Source organism: Equus przewalskii, chromosome 4 (genome assembly GCF_037783145.1).
Source record: "Equus przewalskii isolate Varuska chromosome 4, EquPr2, whole genome shotgun sequence".
Classification (NCBI taxonomy): domain Eukaryota; kingdom Metazoa; phylum Chordata; class Mammalia; order Perissodactyla; family Equidae; genus Equus; species Equus przewalskii.
The window spans coordinates 107,134,629-107,148,651 of record NC_091834.1 but is presented as its reverse complement, the minus strand read 5'-3'; the positions used below and the strand labels follow the sequence as shown (position 1 = coordinate 107,148,651).

At 53.1% G+C, this 14,023-nt stretch overlaps 1 protein-coding gene across 8 annotated transcripts in view; it reads left to right on the top strand.

The window, feature by feature from the left end:
* PTPRN2 (protein tyrosine phosphatase receptor type N2) overlaps positions 1–14,023 on the top strand; it is a 924,814-nt gene that overhangs the window by 819,988 nt on the left and 90,803 nt on the right. For all 8 annotated transcript variants that reach the window (XM_070618094.1, XM_070618092.1, XM_070618095.1 and 5 more), the window contains one exon: positions 10,106–10,300. In XM_070618094.1, the coding sequence (XP_070474195.1) occupies positions 10,106–10,300 (195 nt within the window). The remainder of the gene's footprint in view (positions 1–10,105; positions 10,301–14,023) is intronic.

The following is a 14,023-nucleotide window of genomic DNA, read 5'->3' as shown; positions in this document are numbered from 1 at the left end:
GGCCAGTGAGGTGTGTGGCAGTGTGTGCAGGGAGGGAGGAGAGAGCGGAGGGGGTGTTGTGGTGGGTGTGGGGTGGGGAGAAGAGAAGCAATTCTTTACTTTCTGACTTTAGACTACTCAAAGACTGTTCTAGATTTAGAAGAGTGTTGAAATTATTTTCACTTCTATTAGTTAAAATGTGTCCATATCTTGAAGTTTTATTTTGAGGAAACATCTTGCAAAATGGGGAAAATTTACTCAACATTGCTTAGTAAACACTGTTGATCATGGAGTTGTTTCGGTTCATTTACTAATGTGTGGAACCCAGCGCTAGAATAATGTAGCCACGCACGTGACCGGAGCAACACAGATTTGCGCCAAATAGCTATCCGGCCGTCGGCAGTGGGGGTGGAGGACGATGCCAGTTCTCTGAAGGTCAGAATGAGCGACCACCCTGCAGAAGTTCTCAAACCGGGCTCAGCATTCACTCTGGAGAAGATGTTTCTCCCTTGTGTGTGTACATGTGTGCACTTGTATGTGCGTGTGTGTTGCCTGTCAGTCAAAATTTAAACATTGTCTGGGCATCATTTAAACCGATTGTGCCATCCAGGAAACAAGGGGTTCCCCAGCCTGGTCAGGGACGAGGTCTTCATGTGTCGCCATGGCTCTGACTCTGGGGCAGGAGGGAGGAGGATTCCTCTGTTACCCGGAAATAGCGATGGCCCAGCGGCCCGCATCTCTCAGGAAGAGGCCCACAGGTCCCAGGACCCGGCAGCCCTTGCTGCGTGCACAGAGCACAGCACAGGTTGTTCTCTCCCTTGGCGATACGAATCAGATAAGCTATTTATGGTGAGATATTTATGTAAAATAGCTCTCATAAACCAAACCGTGAGTTACTGTTTCTGTGCTCACAGCCGGCCTTGCTGGCCTGGAATATGAGGCAGTTCCTGTCCGGTCATATTTGATTTACGGTGAAATAACAGCCGTCTTGAATCCGGCTGTGCTGTGACGAGGAGAGTGATGACACGAGACAGTTTCCTTCTTTATATGCTTCTCTCTGAGACATTACTGGCCACTTTGACAACCTGGGATGTTTTCTCCCATGCTTTTCCTCCTACATACTTTCTAGGCATTTCACTTAATTTTAATCATATTGAATGTAGAATTTCACATATTTTAAACACAGCTTGTATTGGTTTTTCTTATCACCAAAGTAATACGTGCTCAATTTAGAAAACACAATGAGCGGGGCCGGCCCAGTGGCACAGTGGTTAAGTCCGCACATTCCGCTTCAGCGGCCCAGGGTTCACCAGTTCGGATCCAGGGTGCAGGCATGGCACCGCTTGGGAAGCCACGCTGTGGTAGGTGTCCCACATATAAAGTAGAGGAAGATGGGCATGGATGTTAGCTCAGGGCCAGTCTTCCTCAGCAAAAAGAGGAGGATTGGCAGCAGTTAGCTCAGGGCTAATCTTCCTCAAAAAAAAAAGAAAGAAAAGAAAATACAAATGAGCAAAATAAAAACCTCCTGTTCCTCCACCAAGTGGGGGCCTCTGTTAGCGTTTCAGTGTCTGCCTTAGGCCTTTTCAGGCTTTTTGTCCTACGCTTATATCTACTTTCTGAGTTTGAGATTCTGTGATCAAGGCTACCCTGTGGTCACATGCTCTGGAGCTGCCGTGTTAAGCCAACGGTGCAGACTTTTCCCTCAGCCGCTCTGCTTCCCGCGCCGTAGTTTCCGCTGTTTGTCGGATGCCGGGCGCCCTCCGAGCTGGGGATCAGGTCCCTCCCCAGAGGGTGGGTCCTGGCCAGCGCGCCCTCCAGTGCCTGGTCCCGTCGGAGAGTAATTGGCCTGCACCCTCCCCTGCCCTTATGACCCGTCTCCCTTCGCCTCAGCTTCGTGCCTTCCTCCTCCATGTTGCCCTGTTGCCACTAGTCACGCTCCCCAGAGAACCCTAAAAACCCCGCACCCTTTGTGGACACACACCAGCCGTGCGCTGCTTTGTTCCGACTGTTCCTTGAAAGGTGCAAAGAGGTTTTTCTTCAGCCTTTGTAGTCTTGGTCTTTCTTTTGGTAGAATTTGGGAATGACAGGTCTTTTCTCTCAGAGCGATTCCCGCTCTCTGCAATTTTCCCCCATCAGATAAAGATTTGAGAAAGGAGACATTTGCATTGTTATGTGTATGGATGGATTTCTGCCCTGAGAATCTTATTCAGCTTATTTTGCAAATTGTGTTATAAAGAAGTATAAAATACTTGGAGGCTCTGCAGAAATATCGCAGACCTTGGCTCGGTGTGGAACAGAGGAGCAGGTGGTTTAGAAAATGATGACTGTGGGACCACAGCCTAGTGTGCGAGCCTCCGTTTCCTTCCTCTGCCTCCTTGGACCCCGAGGATTTGCTCTGAAGATGTGAGGCTCTCGGGGTGCAAGCAGCTCCTGTGCTGACTCAGCTCTAGGGGGACCTGCCTGGGGTCCAGGGTTGGGGACGGGCAAGCACGCTGGTGCTGGTGCCTTCGGGCGGGGTGTGCGTGTCCTGCTGGGAGGCTCATGTCGCTGTGCCAGTTGGCTCTGGACGGTTGGCAGCAGCCCAGGCGGTGCTGAGATGAATGTCTTGCATTTTCTTGGTGGAGAGTTGGTGCACGCCTGGGTGCAGGCGGTCATGTTTCACCTCCCTTGACAAACACTGTGCCATTTGGATATTTTAAAATCGTGTGGCACAAGCTTCACGTGTTGGATTATTTTGTGATTGAGCATTTAAATTTAGGGGGACTGTGAAGATGCTGTCCTTTTCTTTTTAGAAACCCCATTACTCTGGTTTCTCTGGAAAGTGTATATGCAGGGGGCTGGGGGGACTGTTCTTGCTAAAGGCGGTGATCGATCATCAAACTGGGTTCGACATGCCCTTGGTGCCATCATCTGGCAGGGGGATGGCCCTGTGGATCTGGGCCTTTTGGGTGTAGTGTCCTGCAAGCGGGACCTGGCCAGGGTCTTGACTTCTCCAGCTAACCATGTCACCTTCTCTGCGTCAGGAGTCCTGCTGGCAGTGACTGGATGTTGGCTGCATGCCCAGTGCCGTGTAAGGTCCTGTAGACACACTCACTCTCAGAATCCTCCCAGAAACTCCACGCAGCAGTCCCATCATCATTCCCACTTCACAGATGAGAAAACTGAGACACACAGACTTAGGCGGCTGGTCCAGAGTCAGGCAGCTGGTGAGTGGCAGAGCAGGGATTCAGATGTGCCTCCACCACGTAGATGCAATGATGCACACTTGGGTCTGTCTGGGCCTGGTTTCTCAAGGATGGATTTCATTTTCTGCCACGGGATTTTTTTCCTAGGACACTGATGGCTCCAGGGTACTTGCCTCCCAAGAGCAGAGGCACATTAACCATTGACGGCTGCTGTTGTGGACATTGCCTACAAAGCCGTGTCATCTTCCCATTACATCCTTCTCAGGAGCTTGGAATGATTTTCATCGGTTTTCCTCAATGACTCTCAGCACTAGAGAGGGTCCAGACAGCTAAAAAGGCACAAAGCAGATATGCCGAGATGAGTAGGCCTCTCCAGAAAGGCTTGAAGCCCAACGCCAGAGACGGACATCCTGGAAATGCAAAGCAGTGTGGTCCAAAAACACGTGATTTCCCCTTTTGCTGTCTGGAAAAAAAATTCTAATTCACACATGCATTGGCTTTTTCCTTCTGGCTAAAGAGTAGGCACTGGGATGAGAAAAGAAAAGAGATTTGGTCAAACTCCTGGTGGGAGTGTTTCCTGCCCTAGGGCACCACTTCCAACCGCAGGGAGCTCTCCAGGGTCGGGAGAGGCTCACAGCAGGTGCGCAGAGGATCCAGCCCAAAGTACGTCTAGACCCCCAGTCTGCACAGTAGACAGAGGACGCCGCCAGGGAAGAGCATTTGAAGGGGGTTATGTGGCAGGCTGGTTGGGTCTGTGACCAAAAGATTCACTTGGTTCAACTTCCCTTTCTTCTTCCTTCATAGCGAATTGCCTCTTGGTTGTTGAGTCGTATGAATTACTACACGGAGATCGTAATTGTCCTTATAATCTCAAGGTCATCAGCTAAATGTTCAGGATCATTTTTATTAAAGTAATGCTGTTCCAGATCATAAACAAAGTCATTTTTAAAATTAAAGGACAGTTAGTCTGGATCTTAAACATCTTTTAATGTTTTTTTTTTAACAAAGGTGCTAGAAGGCACTGCACCTCCTTGTCCAGCCAAGTGAAGACCTATTTGCCAAAACTGCCTTGTGTGCTCACCACATGGCCGTGCGTGGGACCCGCCCAGGGGGCGCTGCGTTTGTGAAGTGGGAGGATGCTCTGATTTTGCTGAGTTTGCGTCTTTGTTAGGGACGATCTTTGACGGCCTGTGTAGCCTGCAGTCTTCATTTTCAGCGTGTCCATGACCTTCACCAGGAGTCTTGTCCCTCTTTGCTTGCTGCCAGGATTATAAATTAGAAAAATTTCAAAACATGGTCGAGCGGGTCTCTGGGTGTCTTTTGGAGCGTGCTTGTGTAGTTCGTTAGCTCTGTCTGTCTGTCTTTGCTCAAGTAAAATCCTCTCTGTAGATGATCGTGGCTCTGTAAATGTGTTAAACTCACATAACAGAACTTTTCTTACGGAATATTTATCTTGGCGATGGCCCGTCTGTGGTTGCTGGTCTGAGCTTCCTGTCCACCCTCCATGGCTTCCACCTGCATTGATAAATGTCAGGCGGTAAAGGCAGGAAGGGCTCTGGTCTGACAGCGGGTCCCAGGCAATGGAAACCAACGCTGTGAACTTCAGATCCCACGTTCAGTAAGCATTCATGCCCAGCCCGGCCGCGATGGTTGCCTGAGGGGTCACTGGGACCACACCTTCATTTGTCACTGTGTGGCCTGCAATTGCCTTTGTAGGGATGGACGATACTTCCTAATTGAAGACTGTGGCTCGGTGAGGTGTTTTCTAGTCTGGGGAGGGGACACATGTGGGAAGACCTTCCCCAAGAGGCTCCCAGCCAAGACCTTTGGTTAGAGATTAGGTCTGCAGAATGCGGGACCGAAAGGTTTCCACAGAGCCCCCAGCCCGAGGGCTGCAAAACCCTCGAGTTGGTCTCCTTGACCCCGGCCAGACCATGGCTGGGTCCAGAAGCAGCCTGCGTTTTTCTCCTCCATTATAAGAGTTCATTTTTCCTTAGAAATTTTCATTTTAAGGGAATAGTACAGAGACTGGGCAGGATGTAGAATTTCTATTATTAATTTACAAACTATAATCAATGTAAAGGACTAAATGAAAGGGCCGCATGGCCATGTCGCAGAGATTTCTTCAACAGGCAAAGCAGCAGCATCGGGCGGCATCTCTCTGCTCCCTGCTGCCTGTCTGGGGACACCTGGAGACCTTGCGCCTGTGCAGCGAAGGGGACGGGCCGGAGCGAGGAGAGCAAGCACACGAGGGAGCCCACGGCCCGGGGTCCTGCCGTGGCGGCCGCGCAGTGATGTGGCGGGACTCCGTTAGGTGCTGTGATGGAAGATGCACCCCTTCAATGCCGAGTCCCCTCCCCAGGCAGTGGGACTGGTGTGTGTCCACTCCTGGAGGTGTGTTCCTCAGATTGGGGTACTTCAAACTGAACAACTTGGAGTAATCTCTATTTTCGTCACAGATACATAGAGGTGGCCTTGTATGGATCGTTGAGGGAACGGAGGCTGCAGCCTGCCCCCTTACGGTCCAGGGAGTACGCACAGCGTGGCTCCCCAGCTCCGTGATTCTGAAACCGTTGTCACCATTGTGTCTCCACAATTTCTGTTTGTGTGATGCTCATGCAGCAGCCAATGAAGTGAGGCTGGCGTCCTGTGCATCCCACGTCTCAGAGCAGGAAGACGACGCAGGAGAAGGGAAGCGATTTGCCCAAGGTCAGAGCAGTGGAGGAAGGACAATGGACCCTGGGCTGCTGCTCCTGCCCGGGGCGGAGCTTGGACTCCAGCCCGTCAGGCCGTGGCAGCGCGAACGCCTGTGGACGTCCTAAGGTGCACCTTGAAGCAACCGGCACTTTGGTTGGTCCCATGAACGCTCAGTCGTGAGCCGTGCTGCTTTAGCAACAGCTTGGCTGCGATGAGACACAGACTTTGTGTGGACAGTTTCTCTCCAGACGTGTTCAAAGACTGTCCGTACAGGTGGGCTGCCAATGGCCAGTTTCCCTTCAGACCCGCGTGTGCACAAGAAACCACGTCACTGATCCTAGTGTTTCCAACCAGACACATGGTCGAGCTTCCCACATCTTACTTTCAAAATGTAAGCTTAGCATCATCAGAGCACACCAAGGGAAGCAGTCAAAATGAAGACTGAAAATGCGGATGGTCACAGCAATGCAGTCAGCAAGCACACGGAGAGCGTCCTTCTCCCTTTCTCTCCACCTGTAGCTCCGTCTGCCTGGAAGGCTTTCAGCCCCACCTGGACCTGCACTTTCTTCCACCTCACCGGCCTCCAGCTCCCCGACGTCACGTCTGCCCCAAGGCCGCCCTGACCTCTCGTCCCAGGAGGTTCTTGCTTGCTGGCTCGCTGGGACCTGTGGTCCCGTCCCATGAAACACCTGACAGACGTCAGCCTCCTGGTTTCTCGCGCCCGTTCAGCTCTGGGCTGGACTGTGAGCACCAAGAAGTCAGAGCCTGCTCGTCTTATCAGTCCTGGCATCTACAGTGTTTGACACATGGTGTGTGCTAATAACCAGACGTTGAGTAAGTTAGTATAGTCGCCAATCATCACCTGGTGTGTCGGGCACAATTTTGAAGGCTTGTTCTGAGCATGTTATCTTATTCAGTCCTCACAAGAACTGTCACGTTGGCACTGGTGTCACCACCTCACAGATGAGGCACAGAGAGGTCAGGGGGTGTGCCCAAGGTTGCACAGCCAGCAAGTGCTGAAGCCAGGATTGAGAATTAGGCATTGTGACTCTAGGTGCTGTGAGTGGATGGATGAGTTTGCTGGAAGCCAAGAAAAGAATCAAAGTTGAATATACATTATAGTTTTCATCTCAGTTCCTCTGGGAAACAAACGTCTCCTGGGTCCTGGTTTCTGAGGGGAATCTGTCAGGGTACGGCTGCAACGACCTAGCTGTGCACATCTTGAGGGTCGATTTTGTGGAGATTCTCTTAGTGTCTGCTCTGCTGACGGCCCTCGGAGAAGCCTGGAACACCGCCTTAGCTCACACCTCGAGGGGAGCGCAGCTGCGTGAGGCTGGCCACTGTGCTGAGGGGAGTGCCCTGCTGCCAGCCGCGTGGTCAGGATCAGGACGTCCCGGGGGCACAGGGACCGCCCAGGCCTTGCATGTACAGTGGCTTCACCATCAGGGACCCCCTCAACCTGCCCTCCTGGAGAGAGGTCCTGGGTCATCGCCTCTCAGATGCTCCTGCTTGCTCGTCTGCTGCGGGGGAACTTGAGAGCAGCTGCTCACAATTAAGCGCCCCACCTTTGTAGACGGCTCCTGCTTTCACTTGCAGTTTAAGAGCCTGAGCTCCCTGGGCCACCACCAGGCAGCGAGCTTTCTTAGCCGGGCACGTGCCTCCTCCCGCGGCCTTTGCTCCTCCGTGCAGGGGGAGAGCCCTCACCCTGGGCCACACTCACACGGCCCCCACTCTCTCGCGGGTTCCTCTCTAGAACCAAGGCGCCCAGGGTCCGGGACCCATCGCTGTTGGCTACGGGTAGGGATCAGTTCCTCTTGGATCTTTATCTCAGCTTCCCTACTTTTTAAAAAAATTTATTTTTTTTAAATAAAGACCAACAAGGAGAGGCAGCACTAAGTGGCCATGGGAAGAAAACTGGGCATGAGTCCCGGGTGCAGTCCCACCTCCAAACCCCGCGCTGCCTCCGCAGAGTCTCGCTCGGCCGTGAGTCATCCGTCAGACCGAGGAGTCTGGGTGGACGGTCTGTCGGCTCTTCCAGCTCTGAAATTCTGCGGCTGCGTTAGAAATGTCTTTGAACCCGCCAAGCCCTCAAGAGTTTGTTCTGGTCTAGAGAGTTGTTTTAATTTCTGTTGCACTCACACTTCAGTGTTCCACTGATGAACGGTTGAGGAGTTTCTCCGCGGCAGGCCCCTCGCCGAGCGTTTGGCCTCCATGAACTTCTCTCGTCCTCACAGTAACCACTGCTCCTCCGTCCTTCAAGAGAAACACCCAGGCCCGCGACCTATGACTCGCCCAGTTCACACGGAGGGTTTATGGTCAAGCAAGGCCAGCCCAGTGTCCTCTGCTCCGCGGGGACCAAGGCAAGAACGGAAGCTCGGGTTCTGTGGTCGTCCTTCCCTCCCCGGCACATTCACAGGATGGACACCCAGCTGGCTTGATGCTCTGTTTTTAGTGAGTGGATCTCAAACATCTCAGATCTTCTTCCCCTGAGGAGCTCATTCTGGAGACATGTTCTGAGCTCCCTTAGCCGAAGCTGGGTGTTTTTATTTATTTATTAGTTATTCTTCTAAATGAACTATGTTAAGCCATAGAAGCTACTGTGGAAACATTTGTTGGTGTGCTTTTTCCAGAATCAAGTCATAGTCCGTGTGCATCCATGGGAAACAAACGAGATGTGTTCCTGGTTACTGGTGTCATCTACCTTGTTAAAATTACCCGCTGGGTCTGGGTTTCTTTCTGTTTTTAAGATTCTGAGAAAACTTGGATGGATTTTTAAACAAACTCATTGTTTGAAAACCACCCGTGAGCCACTGGGCGAGGCAGACCGTGGGGAGGACGGCGGTGCAGATGCAGTCGTGGTTTCTCTCCTCTCTTTTCCACCTGCTGGAGACCTCCTCCCCTCACAGTCGGCCCTTTTGATCCCAAGTTCACCTTTTTTGCTCCTTGTCCCTCGGGGTGCCCGTGACCCGTTGATCTGACAGAGCCGAGGGGTCATGTAGGACGCCGGCCCCAGTCAGCTCCCTCCTCCAGGCCCCTGTAGGGTGGTGCCTGTTCTGGGACCTGAGGAGGCTCGGGAGCACAGTCACGTCTCCCAGGAGCACGGAGCCAAGAGGAGGGACTTCCTATGTGGTGGCAGCTGGCTTTCCGGGCATCTTTAATGCCAAGGAAAGTGGCAGGAAACATGCGAGTGCTCTGTGGTCTTTGGTGTTGCCGAGGTGCTGCAAGGCCTTGACGGCCGGGACAAGCGGATGTGGCCTCCCCTGGACCCGAAATGACAGCCAGGGGCACAGGGAACCGGGCAGCTCTCAACGCCTCCTTCTTCCCGTGAATGTGCTTTGAGCTGCTCTCCTGGGCCCAGATTGTTATACACTTTTTCCTGATATTGCTTTATTTTGATGGCTCGGGTTACAGTGATATTTTCAGTGGGCAAAAGGATGGAATTCATCATTCCGTGACTGCTGGAATACCTCCCAAATGCGATTTTGTCAGTCAGAGCGGTGGGCCGCATCCGGCTGGATCCTCAGTGACGATCAGTAGCTAACGTCCCTTGAATCTGCACATATGAGCTGGCCTGTGCAGGGCCGAGGCCAGCGCATCCCCCCTGGCCCTGGCGTGGTTGAACGTCGCCCGTGCGAGGCGGCCGGGATGCTGCCCTGACCTCACGGAAGTGCGTGAGGCTATCCTGTCATGATTTTCCTTGAGACTAGAGACTTCGCCTTCAGTCGTGTACTCGGAGAGCAAACCATTCCCATTAACCACACTTTCCTCTTCACGTGTGGTGCTGTTTATTCTCTCCTGTGGCGGCTTTCATCGGTTTGTGTGTTGTTTTGGGAAAAAAGGGAAAAACCAAAAAGAGCTTTTTTTCCCTAAACACCCTGACTGTGGCAGCAGTTTCTGTCCTTCCTTGAGCGGTGTCAGTCCCCTCCTCCCACCACGGCCTGCGCTCTGATGAGGAGGAAAGATGCCTAACTTCGCTGATGCTTTATCCTAAGGATGTTCCCACGTGACCGCAGAGTTGGGTCCAGCGGCCCCTTTTTCTGAATCTGTGGGGGGCGTGTGTGTGTGTGCGTACATGCGTATAGCTGTGTGTGTTTCTGCGTGGTGTGTGCGCGCATATGTGTGTGTGGCCTCAGGGCAAATTTTCCCCATGTGCACCGTGGCTCTCGGGCCAGGCAGGCAGATGGGAGGGAGGCCGGCCACACAGGCGCACGGCAGCCCTGACTCATGCCCTCGCTGTCTTGCAGGAGCTGTGCCGGCAGCGCATGGCCGTGCGCACGTCCGACCGCCCCGAGGCCCCGCACACGTCCCGCATCAGCAGCGTCTCCTCCCAGTTCAGCGATGGGCCGATGCCCAGCCCGTCTGCACGGAGCAGCACCTCGTCCTGGTCCGAGGAGCCGGCGCAGCCCAACATGGACATCTCCACCGGCCACATGGTCCTGGTAAGGCCGCTGTCCTCTCCATGGGGAAATGGGTCCAGACAGTCTCTCTGCGAGGGGAGCGAAAGTGAGGGGTTCGTGGCAGCCCCCTCTCCAGCACAGGCTCACTCCCCATGGCCTCTGCACGGTGCAGCCACGGCCTGTTTCATAACCATCACTGACCGAATCTGACCCGTCGGGCAGCTGATAGGCAGGAGGTGCCAGCCCCAGTGCCGGGTCCTGCGTACCACCCCTCAGCTCATGCAGGCACGGGAGTGTGCATGCGCTGGGGCCTTCTCCACACTCCACTCCGGACACCCAGCCTCACGCACACTGAATCGGGAGACTTTGCCCAGGTCGTGCTAGGTGCGCATGGATTAGCACCTACTGTGTGCACTGCTCTCTCAGCCTCTAATAGACAGCAGCTTTTTCCTGGCTCACAGAGCATTGTTTGGGGGCATACATGTCACACACATGCTGCTTATCAGGAAAAGTGACGCCAGGGAGAGGTGAGGGCTTAGAGCTCGGCTCCTGCATGAGAAGCCTTCCTGGGGGCCTCAGTGCAGAAGTCTCCTCGTGGTGAACCACTCGTTGTCCTGCCCTGTCTCCCCTGAGCTGAGGTCGTCCTCACAGGGCCACGCACGGGTGCCTGGGCACTGCCACTTGGGGCATCCTGAATGTCCAAGTTTTATTAAGAGAGAGGTCCGTAGCTCAGTCTTTCTTACTGACCGTCTCCGAAAGACAGGAGAACACGGTGCCCCTGGATCTCCAGGCCACGGGCGCCTTCTGTGTAGTGACTGCATGCCGGCTGTGACTCCTCACGCTGGGGAGGGGCTTCCAGATGAGGGGCAGAGCCCAGTTTCCTTGTTTCTCAGTGTGGGACTGGCCCTGCCAGTTGTTGTTGCTAAACATTTATTGTTGTGGAAAACTTTTCTTACTTGTTTATTTAATAACAACACAGACTGTGGAATTAGACCACAAAAAGCCAATGTCGTAGTCCATGCAGGCTGCTGTAACAAAAATACCGCACACCCAGTGGTTTATAAACAACAGACACTTATTTCTCAGGGTCTGGAGCCTGGAAGTCCGAGATCAAGGTGCCGGGGGATGTGGTGTCTGGTGGGTGCTCTCTTCTGGTCCTCACTGTGTCCTCACATGGCAGAAGGGCCAGGCACTGTCTGGATCTCCTTCATGAGGGCACTAATCCCATCATGAGGGCTCTACTCTCGTGACCTCCTCACTCCCAGACCCCGCCTCCCAATACCATCACATCGGGCGTCAGGATGCACCACGTGAATTTTGAGGGGATGCAAACCTTCAGCCTATAGCAGCCAGGAAACCATGTTGTCACTATAAAGCCCCATTGCAGAGCCTGGAACCCAAGCCTGGGGACACCCTGACGACCTTGGTGGGGCTGAGTGCATCCCAGGGCGGCTCTCACTCCTTGAGTGTCCGAGGCTATGGCGCAGGAAGCACACGAGGTGAGGGACGTGGGGACACTGATGAACCTGGCCCTGGCCTCAGGGATAACTTAAGATGCAGCAAAGTCGAGAAGTTCAGCTTTACGGATCTGCTGAGCTGCGATGACTAGTCCGTCTTCTCTGCTGTCTCTGCCTTCCCCTCCCTTCCCGTCAGACCTCCTGGCCTCCCCAGGACGGAGAGCGCTCCTGCCTGAGGTTGCCTGCTGCCGATGCTCTTCCCGCTGACGCGTCTGGGCTCAATGGAGACGCCTTGCGTCTCCCACACTCCGGGGCAGACAGCTCGCTGCTCACGTAGCAAACCTTTCCTGGGTTGCTGCTGTGTGGCCACCAACTTTGACAGACCCTCTTCTCTTGATACATGGCACTTATATTACTTTAGATCTAAATTTTCAGAAAATATTTCCACATTTGTCCCATTTAGAAAAGGAAGCGCCACCAAAAGTTGAGCTTTCTAATGAGATTCAGTCTTGGGGCCAAACACATTAGCCCAGTGTTTATCTGACGATGGCTGAGGGGAGATGCGTTTAGAGAGCTTTTATTGTATTCTGGTATTATCATATTTCAAGACACTTGAGCTACAATTTGATGATATCTCAAGTCCAAATGGGAAATGAAAATATTGTATTTTTCACAGGAAATTGTGTTTGGCCGTTCACATGTACAGTGGCAAATGCGAAAGGGAGCGTTGTGGTTAATTGAAACGCCTCAGCTCAGGAGCCGACTCAGCCTTTGCCCGGCCGGCCAAATCTTTGTTAGCCTGACAGGAGGTGTCCCCTTTTAGAGGTCATTTAATGCCCCAGCCTCTGACGGGGGCGTGTCTCTAAATGCTCCTCCACCTCACCCAGTGGTCCTGCGAATCTAGAAACCCATTCAGACGTAGAATTTGGGTTCGGCCACCTCCCTGGACTCCCTCTTACAGACTGTGAACTCAAGGGTCTTTCTCGATAACCAAGGCTCTGCTTAAGTTGGATGTCTCCAAGTGCATGTCCCCGACTCCGAGGAATCGGGCGGTGGAGCTCCAGAGCTGGGGGCGCGTGGTGGAGGGTTGTGCACACTGAAAGCCGAGCGGACCCGCCCTGAGCGTGGGCCTCTGCGTGTCTTCTCCTCACGCGAGTCCTGGTGTTCTGTCCTTTCCCCCAGCATCACAGATGAGCGTCTCTCTCAACCCCGGGGTCATCCTCATCCCAAGCATTTTCCCTCGTATGGGAGCTGAGGGACTTGGAGGCGTGTGGCGTTTGCGAGCCCCATTTAGCATTTTCACAGAACTTCTCACCCACTGAAAGTAGGTGAAATGGCTCATCTTTTAGGCCTGGAACCCGCAGCCCATTCCCACGGGTAAGGCCGTAGAACACATTCTGATGATTAGACCAGAGTCGTGTTCCAAAGCAACAGGCTCTCTTATTGCCTCGTGGACGGCACTCTCCCTCTCGGCGCAGGCTGTGGAGAGCCTGGTGTGTCAGGACCTCAGGAACGTGCCGGGATAGCTGACCTTCTAACTCATTAAGGCTACAAGGAAGATAATTCTTCAGTGATCAGTCACCTCGACCCTTTAAGAGAACTTCCGTGTTTACCAGACAGCTAACATCATGCTCGTCCTGAACTACACGCCAAGGACTCAGAGACCATCAGATAAATTATGCAGGGTCCAGGCACAGCCCAGGAACCAACTGTTCCTGATACTCAGCTGCTCCCACGAGCATCAGGCAGATGTGACATTTCGACTTAAAGTTCTGATGAAATCAACAGCAAGCCTGTTTACATTTGGACCACAGGATGGAAGCAAGGAGGACCCCACAAAGGAGGAAGGATGTTGGCCAGGTTACCTGGAAAACATACTCGTCACCAAAGCCTGTTGCCACTGTGCAAAATTTGGACATTTTCTTTAGCAAAGGACAGAAAGCATTTTTGAAGGAGTAAGTGGCATAGGAACTTAAAAATCTCGACCCATCACACTGAGTACCATCGGGGGCTGACCTGGGGAAGGCGGAGCTGAGGCCTTAGGAGATGCCCTCAGACCCCGAGCACCCTTCTCCCTCTCCTGGTCACTGTCACTCCTTCCACTGTGGTGTGGGAACGGGGCATGCTGTTGACAGTGCAGATTCTGGGGTCCCATAAACTTGGGAGCAAACTGGGAAGCTCAGCTGCTTCCTGCTTCCATGTCCCTGGACAAATCCTTAACCTCTGTTTTCTCATCTGCAAAACAGGCTTCGTAATCATGCTTCCTATTAGGGTTCCTGTGAGAGTCAGACAAGATGAGCATGTAATG